Below are 24,685 nucleotides of genomic sequence, written 5' to 3' on the forward strand. Positions count from 1 at the left end.
TATTAGTGTCTGGTAAAGCCCTGAGAGACCGTCAATATCCTGCCAGCCAATACCTCCAAACCTCATTACGCTCCAGCCCAGGAGTCTTATTCCCACGTCCCATTTAGAAGTAGATCCACAAGCAGCCACACTGGTAATGGCAACTATAATTGGGTTGCTGCGGCTGTTTCATTCTGGCCTGCGAGGCCCTTGTGTCCTGGGTCGTGAGAGAATGGTATAGTAAGAAATTTAGCAAGTGGCTCCCTGCCATGCCATTTCCTCCAAAGCAAGGCACCTATCATTTACCCCCCTCCTCCCCTGCTCAGTGGTACATTCCTGCCATAGCTTTGATTGGCTATTTCTGGGCCCGAGGTCTTATGGTAGGGGTGTTAGACAGATTCTACTCGACAAACTAAACGTGTGCAACTATTCAAAGACCCTCTGTTATGCATGTTGTTCAAATGTTTTGTGTTCTTCATTATGAAAAGACGTGAACAGATCCAAAGACTGGATAAAGACCACCAAATCAATTTGCAAAGCTCAGTTGACATAACTCAGAGCCAGAGCTATGCAAAAGCTGAAGACTGCTGTCATAATTCAAAACAAATGAGAAACACGTGTTCATTTTTGCATATATAACAGTACTGTTTATTTTACACTTCAAATGTAAGGAGCTGGCAAAACCAGATATGTTTCAGCTATGAAAACACGTAGCTAGGGATTCAACTCTGATCCCATGTTAAGTTATCAGTGTTCAGAAACTGCAATTATCAAACAGCGATACATAAAATATATCTTCCTGTTGGAGATCGGATAGCAAGATAAATGATAACATCAATACATCCCTAATTTGATTTGTCATCATGAAATTCTAAACAACATTAAAATACACCCAATAAAAGGAATATATACCAATCCCTTATATAAACACCTCAGCCCAGAGGGGAGGGCTCAGAGAATCTTTCTTGTTCCTCTACGAATGGAGATCCATGGGATGTGCTGTAGAAAAGTTCATAGGTCGAGTGGCCCATCTCTGTCCAAAACCATCTCTGTGCTTTAACAGCATCGCCATCTGTCTGACCGTGGTGGGGGTCTCTGGGAGCCCACAGAGGACAGACAGACACTCTCTCCACACAGCTGTTCCTCCGACTTCAGCTCTCCTGTTGATCAGCCAGAGCCAGGAGCCCTGTCTTAGAACAGGTCCTCACACTCTGTCTATAAATAACAGCGTGGAGTGGTGTCTGTGAGATATATGTAGGTGTCTAAGCTTGTCTATGGTGGCAGAGGAAGGCGATGTGTGTGCATGTGTATGTTTATGTGTGTGTGTTGTTGTACCAGAGTATGGGTGTGAATATTTATTTGTTTGTGTGTGTGTGTGTGTGTGTGTGTGTGTGTGTGTGTGTGTGTGTGTGTGTGTGTGCGCGTGCGTGCGTGTGTGTGTGTGCGCGTGCGTGCGTGCGTGTGTGTGTGTGTGACAGAAAGAGCAAGAGAGAGATGGAGAGAGTAGGAGAAGGAGAGAGATATGGACTCAGTACATAGCATCCTCATACATGTCTGTCCGGAGGCAGAAGAGGATGCCTCCTCCTAGCATGAAGATGGTAGCTCCCCAGCCCAGTCCGTAGCCCCAGTTGAACTCATGGTAGGTCTGCAGGACGGTTCCATCAATGAACTTGATTGGGTAGAGGACCAGTGCACAGGCCTGAAGGACCACTGAAAGAAAGGGAAAAAATCGAGATAATAAATCCACAGAAAGATATAAATATGTTAACATTTTATAGTCAGACAATGTATGTCTTCTATCTCTGTACACTATTTTAGGGCTCTATAAAATCCACGTTGCCAACGGAATCACGGAATACAGACATTAAAACGGAATTCAACAATATAAAAAATGTAGGGAAGTAAGAAATCAACTAAATGTATTGAACTTATTGCAACATTCATTAATATGCCCATGATTATCATAAGACATGAAAAAAATGCATCAATGATTTATATTTTCCTTGAACTTTATGAAGAGGCAATGACACAAGAACGCCCCTGTCTGTGAGTGCGTGTTTGTCTACCACTTTGTGTAGCCGTTAGCGATGACGCTAATGTAATGACAACTGTCTTCTGGAAGATGGAAAGGCATTCACAAAAATCTTCTCAGTTAAATGTTAACTACAAAGTAGCCTTTGCCTACCTGGCGGAATGACATTTACATTTACATTTAAGTCATTTAGCAGACGCTCTTATCCAGAGCGACTTACATCATTATTATTTGCATAAATCAAGTGGCCATTTGTTTTGCAAACTCTGCAATCACATGAGCGCTACAGAAACATCACTAAAGTAACAACATTCTCTTGTTGGTGCACAATGACATTAAAGGGTAACTACACCCCAAAATCGAAATTTCTTCGATTTTTTCCAGACCTCAAAAGGGGTCTTCTGATGTGGTTTAAGCATTGTCATGGACATCGAACACCCAATTGTGGTGTTTTTATCCAGGACCTCTATACCAGGCGGTGTCAGAGGAAGGCCCAAAAAATTGTCAAAGACTCCAGCCACCCTTGTCATAGGCTGTTCTCTCTGCTACCGCACGGCATGCGGTACCGGAGCGCCAAGTCTAGGTCCAAGAGGCTTCTAAACAGCATCTATGTAACGCCTTGGCCATAGAGAAGGGTTTTTTGTTCTTTATTTTGGTTAGGCCAGGGTGTTACATTGGGTGGGCGTTCTATGTTCCTTTTTCTATGTTTTTGTATTTCTTTGTTTTGGGCCGAGTAGGGTTCCTAATCAGAGGCAGCTGTCTATCGTTGTCTCTGATTAGGAATCATACTTAGGCAGCCTGTTTTCCTTTGGGGTTTTGTGGGTAGTTGTTTCTGTTGTGTGGTTTGCACCGACAGAACTGTTGGCTTTCGTTTTCCCTGTTTGGTTTTTTAAAGTGTATGATTAAAAATCATTATGACCACTTACCACGCTGCATCTTGGTCCCCTCTTCCAGACGATCGTTACAGAACTACCCACCACAACTGGATCAAGCAGCGTGCTCGGGAGGAGATGGACACCTGGTCTCATCAGGAGTGGATTGGGAGAGGAGAGACTGGACTTGGGGCCAGGTGATCGATAGATATTGGAGCCTACCCGGGAAGAACGAGAGGCAGCCCGAAAAACATTTTTTGGGGGGGCAGACGGGTAGTTCGGCTGGACCAGGGGTGAGGCCTGAGTCAACTACCCATGCTTTTCAGGTGCCTGCCTCTCGCATTCTCTCTCCAGTACGTCCTGTTCCTGCTCCTCGCACTAGCCTTGTAGTGCCTCCTCCCAGGACCAGGCCTCCAGTGGGTCTCCCCAGCCTGGTGAGTCCTGTGCCTTCGCCCAGAGCCAGGCCTCCTTCATGTCTCCCCAGCCTGGTGAATCCTGGGCCAGAGCCACCCGCCAGTCCGGAGCCGTCAGAGCCGCCCACCAGTCCGGAGCCGCCAGAGCTGCCCGCCAGTCCGGAGCCGCCCGCCAGTCCAGAGCCGCCAGAGCCGCCCGCCTGTCCGGAGCCGCCAGCCTGTCCGGAGCCGCCAGAGCCGCCCACCTGTCCAGAGCCGCCAGAGCCGCCCGCCAGCCTGGTGAGGCCTGCGCCCAGGGCAGGCCTCCTTCATGTCTCCCCAGCCTGGTGAATCCTGGGCCAGAGCTGCCCACCAGCCCGGAGCCGCCAGAGCCGCCCGCCAGCCTGGTGAGTCCTGTGCCTGTGCCCAGGGCCAGGCCTCCTTCATGTCTCCCCAGCCTGGTGAGTCCTGTGCCTGCGCCCAGGGCCAGGCCTCCATGTCTCCCCAGCCTGGTGAGTCCTGTGCCTGCGCCCAGGGCCAGGCCTCCTTCATGTCTCCACAGCCTGGTGAGTCCTGTGCCTGCGCCCAGGGCCAGGCCTCCTTCATGTCTCCCCAGCCTGGTGACCTGTGCCTGCGCCCAGGGCCAGGCCTCCTTAATGTCTCCCCAGCGGGGTGAATCCTGGGCCAGAGCCGCCAGAGCCACCCGCCAGCCCGGAGCCGCCAGAGCTGCCCGGCAGCCTGGTGAGTCCTGTGCCTGTGCCCAGGGCCAGGCCTCCTTCATGTCTCCCCAGCCTGGTGAGTCCTGTGCCTGCGCCCAGGGCCAGGCCTCCTTCATGTCTCCCCAGCCTGGTGAGTCCTGTGCCTGCGCCCAGGGCCAGGCCTCCATGTCTCCCCAGCCTGGTGAGTCCTGTGCCTGCGCCCAGGGCCAGGCCTCCTTAATGTCTCCCCAGCCTGGTGAGTCCTGGGCCAGAGCCGCCCGCCAGCCCGGAGCCGCCGGAGCCGCCAGAGCCGCCCGGCAGCCTGGTGAGTCCTGTGCCTGCGCCCAGGGCCAGGCCTCCTTCATGTCTCCCCAGCCTGGTGAGTCCTGTGCCTGCGCCCAGGGCCAGGCCTCCTTCATATCTCCCCAGCCTGGTGAATCCTGGGCCAGAGCCGCCCGCCAGCCCGGAGCCGCCAGAGCCGCCCGCCAGCCCGGAGCCGCCAGGGCCATCCGCCAGCCCGGAGCCGCCAGGGCCGCCCGCCAGCCCGGAGCCGCCGGAGCCGCCCGCCAGCCCGGAGCCGCCCGGGTCGCCCGCCAGCCGGGTGCAGCCAGGGACGCCCCGCCAGCTGGGCGCAGCCAGGGTCGTCCGCCAGCCGGGCGCAGCCAGAATCGCCCGCCAGCCGGGCGCAGCCAGGGTCGCCCATCAGTCCTCCGGCGCAGCTAGGGGCGCCACCTAAGTGGCCGAAGCCAAGGGTGGAGCGGGGTCCACGTCCCGCACCCGAGCCGCCGCCGTAGGAAGGCCCACCCGGACCCTCCCCTTCAAAGTCAGGTTTTGCGGCCGGAGTCCGACCTTTGGGGGGGGGGGGGTGTACTGTAACGCCCTGGCCATAGAGAGGGGTTTTTTGTTCTTTATTTTGGTTAGGCCAGGGTGTTACATTGGGTGGGCGTTCTATGTTCCTTTTTCTATGCTTTTGTATTTCTTTGTTTTGGGCCGAGTAGGGTTCCTAATCAGAGGCAGCTGTCTATCGTTGTCTCTGATTAGGAATCATACTTAGGCAGCCTGTTTTCCTTTGGGGTTTTGTGGGTAGTTGTTTCTGTTGTGTGGTTTGAACGGACAGAACTGTTGGCTTTCGTTTTCCCTGTTTGTTTTTTTGAAGTGTATCATTAAAAATCATTATGACCACTTACCACGCTGCATCTTGGTCCCCTCTTCCAGACGATCGTTACAATCTACCCCCAAGCCATAAGACTCCTGAACATCTAATCAAATGGCTACCCAGACTACTGGTCCCTCTTTTACGCTGCTGCTACTCTGTTATTATCTATGCATAATTCACTTAAATAACTCTACCCACATGTATATATTACCTCAACTAACCAGTGCCCCCGCACATTGACTCTGTACTGGTACCCCTGTAAATAGTCTCGCTATTGTTATTTTACTGCTACTCTTTATTTATTTGTTACTTTATTTCTTTTTTTGTTGTATTTTTCTTACAACTGCATTGTTGGTTAAGGACTTGTAAGTAAGCACTTAACTATAAGGTCTACACCTGTTGTATTCGACGCATATGACAAATAAAATTTGATTTAATTTGATAAAAGACATTTTATAGGGCCCTACTATTTGAGATGTGTTCTGGTAAAAGGGAACCAGCTAGCCTTGTTGTATGAATGACTACCTGTGTGCAGGTAGAGAGCTAGTGATGCCAAGTCTGCTGATGGGAAACTGGAGCCACGTGCGAGTCAGAGTAGGGACCACAGCCAGGCTCGGAGAGGGGTGATAGATTCCCCCAACCAGCCGCTACACAGGGGGTCCTATCACACCCCCTCCCCTCAATGTCCTCTACACTCTACAAACCCTGTTCCTCCCCCTGTGTTCCCCTCACACTCTCTGTGTCCCTCCCTCAGAGACCCAACAGCTGCTAATTACTGCAGCCAGCAGCCAACAACAAACGCACCCGCCCATGCTCCGCTACACAGTAAACAAACAAAACATAGTACTGCATCCTGTATCCAATCTCTAGTTCTCTAAGGAAGTTCTAATGCATCCTCCTTAGGTTGCCACTGAGAAACGCTCTACCATATGCTTGTGTCAGAACTTTCCTAGCCTTTACTGACCACAGCCTAAATATAGGATTATTGTACTGAAAAATTCTGGTCCAGCATTTTACACGCTGAACTGAAGTCTGTAGGTAAAAGCCTATTATAATTCTAACTCTTTGTGGGTTTATACTGTCAAGTGGCCAAAGCCTATAACCTTGAACTTCTAAAGAAAAGTCAAACATGTGCTTTTATAACTTGTGACGTTGTGTTCCACCGGACTGTGGTTGGAACTGTGGTGGCAGACCTTATAACAGAAAACACATTGGGTCACACTAAAATATCCCTAGAGCGACAGAACTTTTATTGTGTGTATCCTGTGTTACCATTTCTCTGTGTACTTTGTACGTGGAGTAAGAAAGGTTTGACGCACTCGTTGCCACACAGTTGTTAGACTGTTGTAAGGATCAGTGGGTGTCCTGTTCATCCTGTGAGATAGCCACCAATGTTAGTCGATTGAACTTTGTTAAAATACCAACACAGACATAACTATTAACTTTAGGATTCACATTGTGTAAACTCACCCATCACATCACATTCCGAGTCAACACATTCCTAATGAATATATTTAAGAGCAGGAAAGCAGTCACTGTGTTGGGCAATGAATCAGAGCGAGTGTTGGTCTGTCTGTGTGTGTGCTGTGTGTGTGTGTGCTGTGTGTGTACTCACGTGTGTGCGGTGAGGCATGTGTCTTCCTCCTACTTTTATGGTCAAACAGTAAGGCGTCAAGTTGAAAGAGGAGGAGAGGAAATACCACACGGTGGGCTCTCTAGACATAAAGTTAACTACTGTTCCTTTTCCCTATTAAAACCTGTGTGTACGTGCACGTGTGAGTGTGCGTGTATGTCGACTGACTCAGAGAGGGGACATTTACTGAGACTCGACCTGGAGGAGAAGAGGTGAAGAGGCGTGAGACATAAGCTCAGGAACGTGACTGTTGACAGAGGCCAGACTGAGGCGGCTGGGCTGGGGCCGTACTTCTGGCCAGCAGACAGGCACAACAATGACTCTCAGCCTTTCTCTCTGACTGGGGGCATTTACACAGCCCCCCTGCCCCCTCCATCCTGTGACTGAAGGCTCTCCTGCATAAGGAGACCTTTATCCTTAACAGGCCTGAAAGCAATTACAGAGAGGGAAAGAAAACACTGCATCTCCCACATTTCTCAGCAAATGACAAACGGCGAAAGCCTCAGACATCTACCACAATCTATCCCACCACATACTGGTCCTACAGTATTGGAGACTTCTTGGCTGTTTTGGCTTTTTAGAAGAGCAACTGGCTAAGTAACTAGCTGATGGAACCAATGGTTGCTTGTATACATCCTGACACCTGTCTCTCAATGGACTCCAGTGCATTTGGAAAGTATTCAGACCCATTCACTTTTACCCACATTTTGTTACATTACAGCCGTGTTCTAAAATGTATCAAATAATTATTTCACACCATACCTAGGTGTCTGGTTAGACTGTAAACTCTCCTTCCAGACTCACATTAAGCATCTCCAATCCAAATTTAAATCTAAAATCGGCTTCCTATTTCGCAAAACAAAACATCCTTCACTCATGCTGCCAAACATACCCTTGTAAAACTGACCATCCTACCGATCCTCGGCGATGCAATTTATAAAATAGCCTCCAACACTCTACTCAACAAATTGGATGCAGTCTGTCACAGTGCCATCCGTTTTGTCACCAAAGCCCCATATACTACCCACCACTGCAACCTGTACGCTCTCGTTGGCTGGCCCTCGCTTCAAACTCGTCGCCAAACCCACTGGCTCCAGGTCATCTACAAGTCTCTGCTAGGTAAAGCCCCGCCTTATCTCAGCTCACTGGTCACCATAGCAGCACTCACTCGTAGCACGCGCTCCAGCAGGTATATCTCACTGGTCACCCCCAAAGCCAATTCCTCCTTTGGCCGCCTTTCCTCCCAGTTCTCTGCTGCTAATGACTGGAACGAACTGCAAAAATCACTGAAGCTGGAGACTCATATCTCCCTCACTAGCTTTAAGCACCATCTGTCAGAGCAACTCACAGATCACTGCACCTGTACATAGCCCATCTGTAAACAGCCCATCCAACTACCTCATCCCCATAGTGTATTTATTTATTTATCTTGCTCCTTTGCACCCCAGTATCTCTACTTGCACATTCATCTTCTGCATATCTACTATTCCAGTGTTTAATTGCTATATTGTAATTTATTCGCCACCATGGCCTATTTATTGCCTTAACTCCCTTATCTTACCTCATTTGCAATCACTGTATATAGACTTTTTGTTTTCTTTTTTTTCTACTGTATTATTGACTGTATGTTTGTTTATTCCATGTGTAACTCTGTGTTGTTGTATGTGTCGAATTGCTATGCTTTATCTTGGCCAGGTTGCAGTTGCAAATGAGAACTTGTTCTCAACTAGCCTACCTGGTTAAATAAAGGTGAAATTGAGCTCAGGTGCATCCTGCTTCCATTGATCATCCTTGAGATGTTTCTACAACTTCATTGCAGTCCACCTGTGGTAAATTCAATTGATTGGACATTGTTCGGAAAGGCACACACCTGTCTATATAAGGCCCCACAGTTGACAGTGCATGTCAGAGCAAAAACCAAGCAATGAGGTCGAAGGAATTGTCCGTAGAGCTCCGAGACAGGATTGTGTCGAGGCACAGATCTGGAGAAGGGTAGCAAAAAATGTCTGCAGCATTGAAGGTCCCCAAGAGCACAGTGGCCTTCATCATTCTTAAATGGAAGAAGTTTGGAACCACCAAGACTCTTCCTAGAGCTGGCTGCCCAGCCAAACTGAGCACTTGTCACTCTGACCGAGCTCCAGAGTTCCTCTGTGGAGATGGGAGAACGTTCCAGAAGGACAACTACCTCTGCAGCCCTCCACCAATCAGGCCTTTTGGTAGTGGCCAGACTCTCAGACCATGAGAGTCTCTGGTCTGATGAAACCAAGATTGAACTCTTTGGCCTGAATGCCAAGCGTCACGGCTGGAGGAATTCCCCAAATACAGGTGTGCCAAGCTTGTAGCATCATACCCAAGAAGACTCGAGGCTGTAATCCGTGCCAAAGGTGCTTCAACAAAGTACTGAGCAAAGGGTCTGAATACTTATGTAAATGTGATATTTCCGTTTATATTTTTAATAAATGTGCAAAAATGTCTAAACCTGTTTTTGCTTTGTCATTTTGGGGTATTGTGATGTCATTATGGGGTATTGTGATGTCATTATGGGGTATTGTGTGCAGACTGATGAGGGGAAAAACAACTTAATCCATTTTAGAATAAGGCGGTAACGTAACAATGTGGAAAAAGTGAAGGGGTCTGAATACTTTCCGAATGCACTGTATGTGTCCAGGCCTGAGAAAGTGCAGGGAGTGGGAGCAAGGGTATTTGTTTTCATTCTATATAAATTAAATAACAGAATGCCTGTCTTTTATATAAGAAAGTTTAAAATTGGGGAATGGTAGGGAAAGTGGGACTGAGTACAAACCAGGCAAAGGCTGTTGTCACTGCTCCATCATTATTTCCAAACCACAAGACTGACTGGCTGACTGCACACTGCTCTATTCCTGACCTCGCACATACAAACATGCACACACAGAAATGCACACACACACTCTTTTTCATTACAAGAACAGCAAAAAGCGATGTTGGTTTTAATATTGCTTCCTTATTCAATATGGCTTACCGTGCTTGTCCTCTCTGTGGATGCTTTATATGGTGATGTATTGGTAGTAATATGCAGCTGTTGATTTGCTACAGTTCACAGAAGAGAAATAAAAAGTATTGTGAAATGAGTTTGTTTTGAACAATTAGTTTGTTTTAAGCGTTAAATGCTCCACAGCACTGTTATTCCGGCATGGCCTTTTAATTGTGTTTTGACTGAGCCTGAGAAGGAGAGACCTAGTGAAGGAGAGAGCAGAGAGAAAGGGGGAACGAGTGAGAGAGAGCAGAAAATGAAAGAGAGACCATTGAGAGGGGCAGAGAGAGGGAAGAGAAGGAGCAGAGAGTGCAAGCAGAGAGGGGGGAGCAGACCGAGCAGTGGGAGAATTCATTTTTGTCTTCATGGATATTATCCATGAGGGAATACATTCCACTCTTCATTGGTAACTGTGCAAATTCTGCGGCTGCTTTTTCTTGGCACGCATCAGCCTGCTTTCTGGGTCTCAAAGCACCATAGAGAGAGTTCTCACCCCCAACTCCCCTCTCATCCCCCCGCCACCCGCCCTCTCCTTCTCCACCCTCACAGTCTCAGTCAGTGTCTATTTAGCTTTGTGCAAACAACTTGACTATGACCTCAAATGGTGAGTTCTGTCTGTATGGAGACCAATGCAGATTGAGGAAAGAATTACACTGTATCTCCATGTTTTGCCTACGTGACAATGCTGTTCATTGACTACAGCTCAGCGTTCAACACCATAGTCCCCTCCAAGGTCATCACTAGGCTAAGGACCCTGAGACTGAACACCTCCCTCTACAACTGGATGATGGACTTCCTGACGAGCCGCCACCAGGTGGTGAGGGTAGGCGACAACACATCCGCCAAGCTGACCCTCAACACAGGGGCCCCTCAGGGGTGCGTGCTTACTCCCCTCCTGTACTCTCTGTTCATTCATGACTGTGTGGCTGCGCATGATTCCAACGCCATCATTAAGTTGGCTGACGACGACGAGACGGTGGTAGGCCTGATCACCGACAACGATGAGAGAGCCTATAGGGAGGAGGTCAGAGACCTGTGGTGCCAGGACAACAACCTCTCCCTCAACGTCAGTAAGACAAAAGAGCTGATCGTAGACTGCAGGAAATGGAGGTCCGAGCATGCCCCCATTCACATCAATGGGGCTTTAGTGAAAGCGGGTCGAGAACTTCAGGTTCCTCTGTGTCCACATCACTAAGGATCTATCATGATCCACATACTGTCACACCCTGATCTGTTTCACCTGTCTTGTGCTTGTCTCCACCCCCCACCAGGTGTCTCCCATTTCCCCCATTATCCCCTGTGTATTTAAACCTACGTTTTCTGTTTGCCTGTTGCCAGTTCGACTTGATTTGTCAGGTCTTACCAGCGTGTTTCCCGATTCTCCTGTTCTCAAGTTTTTGTTTTCTAGTCTTCCCGGTTCTGACCTTTCTGCCTGTCCTGACCCTGAGCCTGACTACCGTCCTGTACCTGCCTGACTCTGACCTGGTTCACAAACCTCTGCCTGCCCTCGACCTGCCTTTCGCCTGCCCATTTGTTATATTAAATATTCTAAGAATCAAACTATCCACCTCCCGTGCCTGCATCTGGGTCATATCCTGAGTTGTGATACACACACCAACACAGTCGTGAAGAGTGCACGACAACACCTCTTCAGGAGGTTGAAAAGATTTGGCATAGGCCCACAGATCCTCAAAAAGTTCTACAGTGGAACCCTTGAAAGCATCTTGACTGGCTGTATCACCGCTTGGTATGGCAACTGCTTGGCATCCAACCGCAAAGCGCTAAAGAGGGTAGCTCATCACTGGGGCCGAGCTCCCTGCCATCCAGGACCTCTATACCAGGCGGTGCCCTAAAAATTGTCAAAGACTCCAGCCACCCAAGTCATAGACTGTTCTCTCTGCTACCCTATGGCAAGTGGTACCGATTAACCAAGTCTAGAACCAACAGGACCCTGAACAGCTTCTACCGCAAGCCATAAGGCTGCTTAAATAATTAATCAAATAGCTACCCGGACTATCTGCATTGACCCTTTTTGCACAATTTTTTTTGACTCATCACATATGCTGCTGCTACTGTTTATTATCTATCCTGTTGCCTATTCACTTTATTCCTAGTTATATGTACATATCTACCTCTATTACCTCGTACACCTGCACATCCACTCTGTACTGGTACCCTGTGTATATAGCCAAGTTATTATTACTCATTGTGTATTCATTATTATTTTAATTATTACGTTATTACTTTTCTATTATTCCTCTATTTTCTTTCTGCATTGTTTGGAAAGGTAAGTAAGCATTGCACTGTTAGTCTACACCTGTTGTTTACAAAGCATATGATGATTAATATGTGATTTGATTTGTATGTGATTGTGTTGTGGCGCACTATGACCCTGTTTGGTGTTGGGTGTGTTGGGTTTGTGATAGTTTAAGTTTGGTGGACTCACCTGCAGCGAACATGAACACAGCTACAGTGCGGTAGTGCTGTCTGTGTGTCCCCCGGCACAGGGAGATGAGGGCCACAAGGAAGGCCACCAGGGTCACCGCAGCACCGGCCAGCAGCAACACGAGGGTGGCTATCTGCCAGTCTGCAGCAGGAGACACATGTTACAAACGACCATCACCAACATTGATTCATAGGGTACTCCTGTCTAATCACTCAGTAAAATCCACTATATATACAAAAGGATGTGGACACCCCTTCAAATTAGTGGATTCTGCTATTTCAGCCACACCAATTGCTGACAGGTGTATAAAGTCGAGCACACATCTCCATAGATACACTTTGTCAGTAGAATGGCCCTTACTGAAGAGCTCAGTGACCTTCAACGTGGCACCGTCATAGGATGCCACCTTTCCAACAACTCAGTTCGCGAAATTTCTGCCCTGCTAGAGCTGCCCCGGTCAACTGTAAGTGCAGTTATTGTGAAGTGGAAATATCTCGGAGCAACAACAGTTCAGCCGTGAAGTGGTAGGCCAAACAAGCTAACAGAACGGGAATGCTGAAGCACGTAGCGTGTAAAAATCATCTGTCCTTGGCTGCAACACTCACTACCGAGTTCCAAACTGCCTCTGGAAGCAACGTCAGCCCAAGAACTGTTCATCGGGAGCTTCATGAAATGGGTTTCCATGGCAGAGCAGCAGCACACAAGCCTAAGAGAGTGGTGTAAAGCTCGCCACCATCGGACTCTGGAGCAGTGAAATGGCCTTCTCTGGAGTGATGAATCATGCTTAACCATCTGGCAGTCCGACGGACGAATCTGGGTTTGGCCAATGCCAGGAGAATGCTACCTGCCCAATGCATAGTGCCAACTGTAAAGTTTGGTGGATGGTCTGGGGCTGTTTGGTCTGTGCTTCCAACTTTGTGTCAACAGTTTGGGGAAGGCTCTTTCCTGTTTCAGCATGACAATGCCCCCATGCACAAAGCAAGGTCCATTCAGAAATGGTTTGTAAAAATCGGTGTGGAAGAACTTGACTGGCCTGCACAGAGCCCCGACCTCAACGCCATTGAACACTTTTGGGATGAATTGGAATGCCGACTGCGAGCCAGACCTAATCACCCAATATCTGTGCCCGACCTCTCTAATGCTTCTTTGGCTAAATGGAAGAAAGTCCCCACAGTAATGTTCCAACATCTAGTGGAAAGCTTTCCCAGAAGAGTGGAAGCTGTTGTACCAGCAAAGGTGGGACCAACTCCACATAAATGCCCATGATTTTGGAATGAGATGTTCCAAACATGTAGTGTATGACTGTATGGTGGAATTGAATGGATCCCCCATAAACTCAGACCAGTGATGAGAGACAAGCGGGAAACAAATAGCCTACTGCTCTTGTTACAACTCAAAACACGTGTGTGTGTATTTGTGGTCAAGAAAGAGTTTCAAATTCTCCAACATTCACAGTCCTCTCTAGTGTTTTAATTTAGACAGTGAAGGGAGCTCGATCCACAGAGCTACTTCAAACATGCTCACTTGACCACGTGCAAAACCCTTTCTTCCATCTCATCCATCCCATCTGCCTCTGCTTCTCCTCTGTCCAGGTTCTGGCTGTGCAGACATAGCCATGGTGCAGCGTTCCAAAATCCAACTGACTGTTCAGTTCTCCCGCAGGTCTGTTGCGTCTCGGTCGGATGGCTCGCCTCAGAGAACAGAGAGAAGCTCCACTGGAGGCAGTTAATGAGCTCCGCTCTGTCATGTCTTTCTCTGCCCCCAGGTCCCAGGTCACCGTCTCCTTTGTCTCCTGTAGTGTTAACCCCACCACGCCCCTGCACCCAGACACCCTGGTCCTAATGAGCTCCGCCAGGCAGGCAGGCGTTCTCTCTCTCTCTGCCCAGGGACAGGGTCATCTCTTTGGAACCGCCTCACATTCAGCCCCCCCCCCCCTCCTTCTCCACATTACACCACAACAACAGAGGGAAAGAGATCTATCACAGCAGCTCATTATGTGACAGGTATTTGTCTGACAGCAAGCTCCGCGGGGTTGTTACAAAACAGAAACATCCGGTTTTCAGGAGAAAAGTTAGAGAGGCTGTGATGCCACTTGTTTACAGTCTCCGGGTGAAACATATAGCGGATGACTATAGATAGTGCCTGTCTGTCTTCGAGATGAACTTCTTGCCACAAAGTCGCGAGACACCACATACCAATTTTGTTGGTGTCAACTTTGTCGGAGATTCCATTATCGCTAGATAACGCTAGCTAATATCTGGCTAGCAGCTAGCTCTCTGAAGTTGTTTCCATCCGGAATACTAACCAGGCGACACTCCATATTAACTCTTCCACATTTACTGGATTGGTTAAACAGTGCAGAAGAGAACCTCCCCCTACTGTTTTTTTCTTCTGTTAGTCTGACAGAGACAGACCATCAAGCTTGGAAAGGGTGTGGCTGGCTGGGCACCACAGGGGAGGGCACTGAACTGAGATAGAGGGTCCTATCAGAGGAGACCGCCAGGGTTAACCTGCCTCTCCAGCACCCATATGGTGTCCTCTCTGCTCTGTGCTGGAGCCTGGAGGCAGTAGTAAAGCTGGCTGCAGTGGCAGTAGCATCCTCACTGAGGCCTTCCCTAACAGCACATTCTACTCTGCTGGGAGGCTCAGCCAAAACAACTACTGAGATACTGAGAAACAGTAGAGGAGAGGGATGAAACTAAGGAAGCAGCAGAGACCAACATTAGAGCCCCACAGTGGAGGTGTCAAAATACCCATAAAACCTAGAGGTCAAATAGGGAAATGGTTCCAATTGTTTTTCCACCATTCATTTTTCCCATAGGGGATATTAGAAACACTTAAAATAATGGCTGTGTTTCATGTAGGGTTACCCTGGTAACATAAAAAACAACAAGGTCGAATCATGACATCAGTGATCTTCAGGTCGGAGTTCTAGAAAGAGGCCAGAGTTCCTGACTTGGAATTCTGAGTTGGATGACCGTTCAAAACACATTTTCCCAGTCGGAGCCTGTTTTTTCAGAGTTCCCAGTTGTCTTGAACTCACCGAAGTCTGATATTTCCCAGTTCCGAGTTTCCAGTTGTTTTGAACATGAGAGAAGTCATGCTGGATTGACAGCATCGCCAATGTATTTAACCTTTTCTGGCCCATGGTATTGCGTGTGAATGTTTATCCTTTTAAGCTTGGAAAAGAGACCCTTAAACCCAAACTTGGACCACACACCCTCTTCACTGAATAGCAGGGGAAGCAAAATAGTGATTGCTTTGCAACGCTTAGAGTTAGCCACTGATTCCTTCCAAACCACTCATTGTTGAATTTGCGATTTCCAACTTGTTGGGTAATGTTTATATCCAATGGCCGATGAGCACCGATACATTTTATTTATATTTTCTCTTCATATGACAAGGATTGAAAAGGATTTGTCAGCAGATTGTCGATGTGATTCATGATGATGACTGCTTGTCTAGCTTGCTACTGTAGACAAGATTTTGAAAGTATGATATTGACACAGATAAGTCCAATCAAAGCTAAGGTAGATATAACATGATTTGACATTATTTTATATGTGGCCAATGACCTTGATCCTTCTTGGATGGGCACTTCTAATGTAAATCTATGGCAGTACCCAAGGGGGCTTGAACTTTTTCGCTTTCCTTGTAGATTTTGCAGAGACGTAGTGTCCCCATGAGTGACAGCACACTGAGCCAATCACAGCGCAACTAGAGAAGATTACCAACCACCTGCCCTGAATGAGGGGTCGCCACTTACCCTAAATATATGGCTTAGGCCTATGTCGGAATGCGTGAGAACATCCCCCCTTAAACTGTCAAATGTATCTATGATGACGCTTTCAGGCCATAACCACAGCCCCTCCATCCCCATGCAGCTCCCAGATCACTGCACCTGTACATAGCCCATCTATAATTTAGCCCAAACTACTACCTCTTCCCCTACTGTATTTATTTTATTTATTATTTTGCTCCTTTGCACCATATTATTTATATTTTAACTTTGAACTTTCTTCAAATTATAAATCTACCATTCCAGTGTTTTACTTGCTATACTTTGCCACCATGGCCTTTTTTTTGCCTTTACCTCCCTTATCTCACCTCATTTGCTCACATTGTATATAGACTTATTTTTCTACTGTATTATTGACTGTATGTTGTTTTACTCCATGTGTAACTCTGTGTTTTTGTATGTTGTCGAACTGCTTTGCTTTATCTTGGCCAGGTCGCAATTGTAAATGAGAACTTGTTCTCAACTTGCCTACCTGGTTAAATAAAGGTGAAATAAATAAAATAAATAAAATTTAAAGAGAGTGCGAGGGAAAGAGACTCACAAAAAGAGATACCAGAGCAAGACTGCCCTCTCCACCAGAGGAATGCAACAATAGGTGGAACACTACTCTGCATTCACAATCCAATGGGCAAAAACTGGCTGAATCAACGTGGTTTCCACGTCATTTCAACCCAAAAACTCTATGTGATGAAATTAAATCAACCTGGAAAACTGATTGGATTTGCAATAAATCAATGTAACCTAACTCCAATGACATGATCATTTTGTTTTTCTTCTTCTAGTTGAATTCACGTTAAATGATAATTCAACCAAATGGAGGCTAAATCAAAACTAGACGTTGGACTGACGTCTGTGCCCAGTGGGAAAGCTCTGCAGAGATCAGTGGAGCTCCCAGATGGCACGTCATGGGGACTAATTGCTCAGCAATACAACACTCCGCCGAGAAAGAAAACTTCACATTCCAAAAGATCAACAAACTGTGGCGACGCTCAATGAGAATAGCCTCAGATAGGCCTAAACATCTACTTGTATCGCGAGAATCACTCACAGAAGTGGTACGCACTGATTGGCAGGGCGGGGAGCAAAATATTTAGTCTGGGTACCAGTCTTCTTAGCTAACATATTCCACTCATGACAGAGTGGCAATGAGTGGAATGTAATAGTGGCAAGTGGCAAAGAGCGGAATAGTTTAACCGAGAGGCAACCAGGCTAAAAAATATTGTCCCTGGAAAGCAAGTGTTGCAGTAGACATGTATCAACGGAGCCGGACCAAGAGCGATGTCGAACAAGCAAATTACAGTACATTAACAATGGTCCATTGTTGATCTCTTCATCCATGACGTACATACAGTAGAAATTCACCGTCAATTCCAGGTATTTCTCTCACTATAATCCGATTGTTTTACGCATTCATTCTGTATCCATCTGGACCAGTCTATAAAGTGTATGTGTATGCTATAGAACTTCAACACGGTTGAGAAAGGGAAACAACTGCACCAATTTCTAGGCTATGTTTTATAGAGTTTGTAATAGATAATGAGCCTTACGCGCATGAAAGCATGAAAAAATGCCAATATCATCATTTTTGGGTTCCTATTGTGATCGTCCCCAGTCATTCGCTGCCAAAATACTTCTACATTATTTTGGGAGCCAAGGATTATAACTAATTTTGGGGATCCCTTTTCATCTGTATAGAAAACCACTTGAAAGGCATCATTTACATCAAAACGAAGAAGAATTTGAGAAGGAAAAAAATTGCTTCTTACCAGATTTGAGGGTGGAAAGGCATCTCCAGCCAGAATCTTTTTCGGTGCATGATTCCCATAGCGACAAAGAAAACCGCTCTGCGGTTACCCAGGCGGGACTCAATAACGCTACAATGTCCAGACACAATGCCAGGAATACACAAAGTAAAGCAATCAACTTGAATGGTCTGAAAACGTACACTTCATTTACAGACATGTTTTCATATTAAGTTTACTTCGATCCACGCCTTTTGAAATTGAGGAGACAAGAAAAGCTGTGACCTCGTCCTCCAGCACCCTCAATCCGAAAGTTCAGAATCGACTGTAGCGAGTTGGGATGAAAACCCTGATGAAGTCCTCTCCTCCTCGCGTCTGTCTGTGCGCACAATGCGCTTTACTTAGATCCCGTGCTCCCCCGTCTGGTCAACTGATATGGCATTGGCTGTTAACTGGAGCACAATGAACCTAATGGATTTGATCAACTATTCTACTATCTATAATCCATCACTACACACTGTACATACATTAGGTTATATTGAATCACATCAAGGGTGGACTTTGGCCTTGGAGGGGATTTGTCCTTTTTCAACTGCATTTGTCCTTTCATTGAAACATGTCCTGGCTCTTATGGTAACTTTGTGGTGTAAATACTGTATATTTTATTTATTTATTTAACCTTAAGTTAACTAGGCAAGTCAGTTAAGAACAAATTCTTATTTACAACGATGGCCTGTAAACCTAGTCTTGGCCATTACTGAATATGTCAGAGCAGGAGTATAAAAGGCTTTTGGAAGATGATGAGAGGTGGGCTTTGTCTCTATGACTGATGAATTATTGAGAGAGAGGGAGAAAGACAGCGAGAGAGAGAGAGAGAGAGAGTCGAGAGAGGGAAAGAGAAAGCGAGCGAGACATTCACAGAAGAACCATGGAACAACCACAGATGTACAAATATAATCACCAGACATCTGGTACTCTTCTGGACGCTCTAGAAGAAAAATAAACGCACACCTATTTAGGCGAGGTGCTGGCTAGCGGAGTAGAAAACTTGAAAATAAAGGAGAGCCGCGCACTCTAGGAGCTCAGATGCAAAAATGTAATATCCAACGTTTAGACAGCCAAGCTGTCTTCATCAGGGTATATTCACAAACACTGCGGGATGACTCCAATGCTTCCCACAGTTGTGTCAAGTTGGCTGGTGGACCACTCTGGATGCTGCCTATCTGTAAGTCAAGACCCGGTCTGCATAGGTGGCTGGTGACTTCAATATGCAGAGCTAAACTTTTATTCACACAGTGGATCCAGAGTGGTGGATTAGAAATCTCAGACCTTTTCACTACTATATCTGCCCCACTTGAGACCCTGTTCAATCATACACTATATATACAAAAGTATGTGGACACTCCTTCAAATGAGTGGATTCGGCTATTTCAGCCACACTCGTTGCTGACAAGTGTATAAAATCGAGCATACGGCCATGCAATCTCCATAGACAAACATTGTCAGTAGAATGGCCCGTACTGAAGAGCTCAGTGACTTTCAATGTGGCACCATCAAAGGATGTCACCTTTCCAAAAAGTCAGTTCGTCAAATTTCTGCCCTGCTAGAGCTGCCCCGGTCAACTGTAAATGCGGTTATTGTGAAGTGGAAACGTCTAGGAGCAGCAACGGCTCAGCCGTGAAGTGGCAGCACACAAGCCTAAAATCACCATGCACAATGTCAAGCATCGGCTGGAGTGATGTAAAGCTGACCACAATTGGAATCTGTTGGAGTGGAAACGCGTTCTGTGGAGTGATGAATCACGCTTCACCATCTGGCAGTCCGACGGACGAATCTGGGTTTGGCGGATGCCAGGAGAACGCTACCTGCCCCAATGCATAGTACCAACTGTTACATTAGGTGGAGGAGGAATAATGGTCTGGGGCTGTTTTTCATGGTTCGGGCTAGGCCCCTTAGATCTACTGAAGGGAAATCTTAACGCTACAGCATATAATGACATTCTAGACAATTCTGTGCTTCCAACTTTGTGGAAAAACTTGACTGGCCTGCACAGAGCCCTGATCTCAACCCCATCCAATACTTTTGGGATGAATTGGAACGCCAACTGCGAGCCAGACCTAATCGCCAAAATCAGTGCCCAACCTCACTAATCCTCTTGTGGCTGAATGGAAGCTTTGCACACTCCTGGCATTTTCTCAACCAGCTTCACCTGGAATGCTTTTACAACAGTCTTGAAGGAGTTCCCACATATGCTGAGCACTTGTTGGATGCTTTTCCTGCACTTTACGGTCCAACTCATCCCAAACCATCTCACACACACACACACACACACACACACACACACACACACACACACACACACACACACACACACACACACACACACAGACAGACAAACCCTATCACCATAACCACCATCAGAGGATCAAATTAAAATCAAATCAAACGTTATTTTATTAATCACATGAGCCAAATACAACTGGTATGCTTGTTTATGAACCTTTCCCATCAATGCAGAGTTGAAATAATATTACAAATAAAATAGTAACTAACACATGAGGAATAATATAAAATACACACGAATGGAGCTATATACGGGGAGTACCAGTACCAGATCAATGTGGAGCTATATACAGGAAGTACCAGTACCAGATCAATGTGGAGCTATATACAGGAAGTACCAGTACCAGATCAATGTGGAGCTATATACAGGAAGTACCAGTACCAGATCAATGTGGAGCTATATACGGGGAGTACCAGTACCAGATCAATGTGGAGCTATATACAGGAAGTACCAGTACCAGATCAATGTGGCGCTATATACAGGAAGTACCAGATCAATGTGGAGCTATATACAGGAAGTACCAGTACCAGATCAATGTGGAGCTATATACAGGAAGTACCAGTACCAGATCAGTGTGGAGCTATATACAGGGAGTATCAGTACCAGATCAATGTGGAGCTATATACCGGAAGTACCAGTACCAGATCAATGTGGAGCTATATACAGGAAGTACCAGTACCAGATCAATGTGGAGCTATATACAGGAAGTACCAGTACCAGATCAATGTGGAGCTATATACAGGAAGTACCAGTACCAGATCAATGTGGAGCTATATACAGGAAGTACCAGTACCAGATCAATGTGGAGCTATATACAGGGAGTACCAGTACCAGATCAATGTGGAGCTATATACAGGAAGTACCAGTACCAGATCAATGTGGAGCTATATACAGGAAGTACCAGTACCAGATCAATGTGGAGCTATATACAGGAAGTACCAGTACCAGATCAATGTGGAGCTATATACAGGAAGTACCAGTACCAGATCAATGTGCAGAGGTATAAGATACTTGAGGTAGATACTGTATGTATATGAAGGCATCCGGATAGATAATAATAAGAGTAAAATAAAGAACATAGTAGCAGCATAGATAGGACACTGCGCATGAAACATGATTGGAATCTCATATGAAGAAGAAAACCATATGGATGGAAACAATTTAATACATTAAAATCCTTATGCTCCCAAAACCAATGCCTTCTGTCATTGTTTCGACGTTCAGGGTATTGTATGAGAACTCCGAGTCTATATGAAAGAGGTATTGTTTTTAACAGAATGCAAGGTCACGGCTTCAATTCTTCACACAAGACCCCGTTCATGAATTGTTTAAATGTCGCCGGAGGAGGCAACAAAAAACGCTGTCACGACAGTGCGCAAAATAACTAGAAAATAGATGTCTCTATTTTCACCTTTAGAACGTATTAGAAGTCAATGTTAAATCCCTTCAAATAAAGCGGGGACTTTTGGTAACATTTGTGTCATACATTTGCTCTGATCGAGTGACGTACCGATCGTCCAAATAAAGAAAACGCGAAGAGCGCACTCAGGCGTGACAGAAAACCGCGCGCCCGCGTCGTTATTACACACACCTCAAAACCAATAAAGTACTACGGTGTATCCTCGAAACCTGACCTCGGACTGGCCAACGGGCTGTACTCGCCAAACCGTTTGAATTATGTGGATAATTGTACATTCAAATGTAATTGGGACATACATTGGGCATTGCGCGACTGGACATAACCATTTGTTCACATGAAACCCGGAGTCTACAGCTTGATGACAGCAGTGTAATATTCACCATGATGAATGGCCAAATAATCTGGAGGAACTTTCTTACTCCAAGCCCTGATGGATTTTCCAAAATGTTAATAAACTCCAGCGACGAGCACATCTGGACAACAACTGTCGCGGAAATAGGACGTCAAGACCCAAGGCTACCAAGTTTGTCGACGTACCTTGGACTTTTTGTATGTTTGCTGTTATTTTTGTTTGCCATGTTGATCGTGATGCTTTACCGAATCAAACACAAAATTGCTCCATTGCCCACGGATATGGAGAACGCTGGTCATACGGAGATGTTTCCAGATCAAGTTGAACTGGCCACGGTGTAGCATCATCATTCGGACCATCGCAGGCGCCCACTCGGATGTGTCGTGCTGCCTTTCAAATGAGTCTAATTGTTTTGTGATTTATATGCTATAAATGTTTACACTTGTAAAACACTTTTAAATTTAAGCATTTTCTTTGGCACTTATGCTAATTTCAGACCTCCAGAGACATGTTCCTGAAAAGAACAACATCATTCTTGACAAAAAACGTTCGAACATTGTTTGGAAAATATTCGTCTATCTTGTGATCTCATAAACCAAATGAAAACGTTATGTTATGTTCTGGGTACCTGTCTTGTTATAGCTGGGGTACTGTTTAAATAAACAGATGATATTGTAAAGTTCCTCTCACCTTTCTCAGTAATAGGATGCAACCTACTTTCAAGTGCCAGCTAAACAGAATTGTCAGCAAATTCTGGATCATTGAAGCAGTGGCAGTGCTGAACAATTATCAGAAAATAGTGCCATAGTTACGACCTTGATATTACTTTTGACTATTTTGGCATATACTATCTCCACATCTAACATTTAAGACCTGCGGATGTGGATCCTCCAGTAGTGTTGCTTATATATATATTGCTATCACAGAGCCATTATTTCACACAGCACAGTGAATCAGTTAGGAGAGCTTTTATGGATTATTTATTGTGTAGCCTACAGGGTTAACTTGCTGAGGCGTTTTTGCTTTTTCAAGTGCACTTTCTCTTATCATGTTTTAATGAAATGCTAAATTAAAGCTCCGGCAGGAGATTAACATTAAAATATTCCTGTATTAGGCTACTTGCAGATCAGTCTGGTGCCTGAGCTGTGGTGGGAAGATAATGGACCCAGCCTCAGTGCTCTTGAGTACATGAAAGCTAATTGAGGCAGAGAACGAGTTCTTGGTTGGTTACCCTCTTGTGTTGAGAGCCCTCACTCTACCTCATAGTCCCCACCCCCCACCTGTAGGATCTCCTGCATAACAGGAGCCACCACAGTGAAGGGCCTGACATGACAGCCTGCCTGATTTACATTGGAGTCATTTAGCAGACACTCTCATCTAGAGTGACTTACAGGCGAAAGTAGGGTTAAGTGCCTTGCTCAACTGCACAGCAGCATATTTTGTCACCTAGTCAGCTCAGGGATACGAACCAGTGACCTTTCGGTTACTGTCCCAACACTTAACAGCTAGACTACCTGCCAATATGATCACTAAGGATCAGACTCAAGGCAGGCTAGAACACTGTTAGCGATCTGTCTGTCTGAGGTGTTGGCTCATCTATGTTACCATAACAGGATGTAATTAAGAACAAAAATACCATATATTTCTATGACATTTGACTTACAATTCAGCCTGGATTTTACTAAGATTCTTTTACACAATGTATGTGCCTTGAATGTACTGTATGTGTCTCACTCAATCTCTGTGTAGGATTATGCTGTCTATTCCTTTTGTGCATGCAGATTATTCTGCTTCCTTTACCCATGTGTGCATTCTATTTGTCTTTCTCTGACCACCATTTGCCCCTTACCGACCTGATTTCACTTTGTTGGTAGGCCTATGGCTTTCCTACTTTTGCTTCGCATCTCTCAATTCTCTCCTGTGAGTGACATTGTTGACTTTGATTAAATGATCTGCAGTATATGTCTTTCTTAATTTGATACAATGTGTTTTCTGCCTGACGACAGCTGCTGCTCATTTTATTTTTTATTTATTTCACCTTTATTTAACCAGGTAGGCAAGTTGAGAACAAGTTCTCATTTACAATTGCGACCTGGCCAAGATAAAGCAAAGCAGTTCGACACATACAACAACACAGAGTGTGTACACGGAGTAAAACAAACATACAGTCAATAATACAGTAGAAAAATAAGTCTATATACAATGTGAGCAAATGAGGTGAGATAAGGGAGGCAAAAAAGGCCATGGTGGCAAAGTAAATACAATATAGCAAGTAAAACACTAAAATGGTAGATTTGTAGTGGAAGAAAGTGCAAAGTAGAATAGAAATAATGGAGTACAAAGGAGCAAAATAAATAAATACAGTTGGGGAAGAGGTAGTGGTTTGGGCTAAATTATAGATGGGCTATGTACAGGTGCAGTGATCTGTGAGCTGCTCTGACAGTTGGTGCTTAAAGGTAGTGAGGGAGATAAGTGTTTCCAGTTTCAGAGATTTTTGTAGTTCGTTCCAGTCATTGGCAGCAGAGAACTGGAAGGAGAGACGGCCAAAGTAGGAATTGGCCTTGGGGGTGACTAGAGAGATATACCTGCTGGAGCGCGTGCTACAGGTGGGTGCTGCTACGGTGACCAGTGAGCTGAGATAAGGGGGGACTTTACCTAGCAGGGTCTTGTAGATGACCTGGAGCCAGTGGGTTTGGCGACGAGTATGAAGCGAGGGCCAGCCAACGAGAGTGTACAGGTCGCAGTGGTGGTTAGTAGATGGGGCTTTGGTGACATGAGCCATGTTGTACCGTAGCCTCTCCATCAGA

General features: G+C 46.0%; 2 protein-coding genes across 2 annotated transcripts in view; one reads left to right on the top strand and one right to left on the bottom strand.

The window, feature by feature from the left end:
- Positions 1–599: 599 nt before the first annotated feature.
- LOC115154724 (transmembrane protein 47-like) lies at positions 600–18,098 on the bottom strand. The gene is made up of 3 exons (XM_029701238.1): positions 17,787–18,098; positions 12,222–12,362; positions 600–1,689 (listed from the first exon to the last, which is right to left on the bottom strand). Exons 1-3 carry the CDS (start codon positions 17,980–17,982, stop codon positions 1,508–1,510), a joined length of 519 nt encoding a protein of 172 aa, XP_029557098.1. The 5' UTR covers positions 17,983–18,098; the 3' UTR covers positions 600–1,507.
- The window catches only part of LOC115154723 (neuronal migration protein doublecortin), a 96,269-nt gene continuing 88,719 nt past the window's right edge, over positions 17,136–24,685 (top strand). The window contains exon 1 of the mRNA XM_029701235.1: positions 17,136–17,394. The gene's annotated coding sequence lies outside the window, so the exon portion shown is untranslated. The remainder of the gene's footprint in view (positions 17,395–24,685) is intronic.

This window comes from Salmo trutta, chromosome 19 (genome assembly GCF_901001165.1).
Source record: "Salmo trutta chromosome 19, fSalTru1.1, whole genome shotgun sequence".
Lineage (NCBI taxonomy): Eukaryota > Metazoa > Chordata > Actinopteri > Salmoniformes > Salmonidae > Salmo > Salmo trutta.

Excerpts from the sequence above, each read along its gene's own strand:
- LOC115154724 (XM_029701238.1), bottom strand. The coding sequence starts at position 17,982 with ATGTCTGTAAATGAAGTGTACGTTTTCAGACCATTCAAGTTGATTGCT. Across the intron at positions 12,363-17,786 it reads CCTTTCCACCCTCAAATCTG|ACTGGCAGATAGCCACCCTC; the intron begins GTAAGAAGCAAT and ends CTCCTGCTGCAG. Across the intron at positions 1,690-12,221 it reads TGTGTTCATGTTCGCTGCAG|TGGTCCTTCAGGCCTGTGCA; the intron begins GTGAGTCCACCA and ends CCTTTCTTTCAG.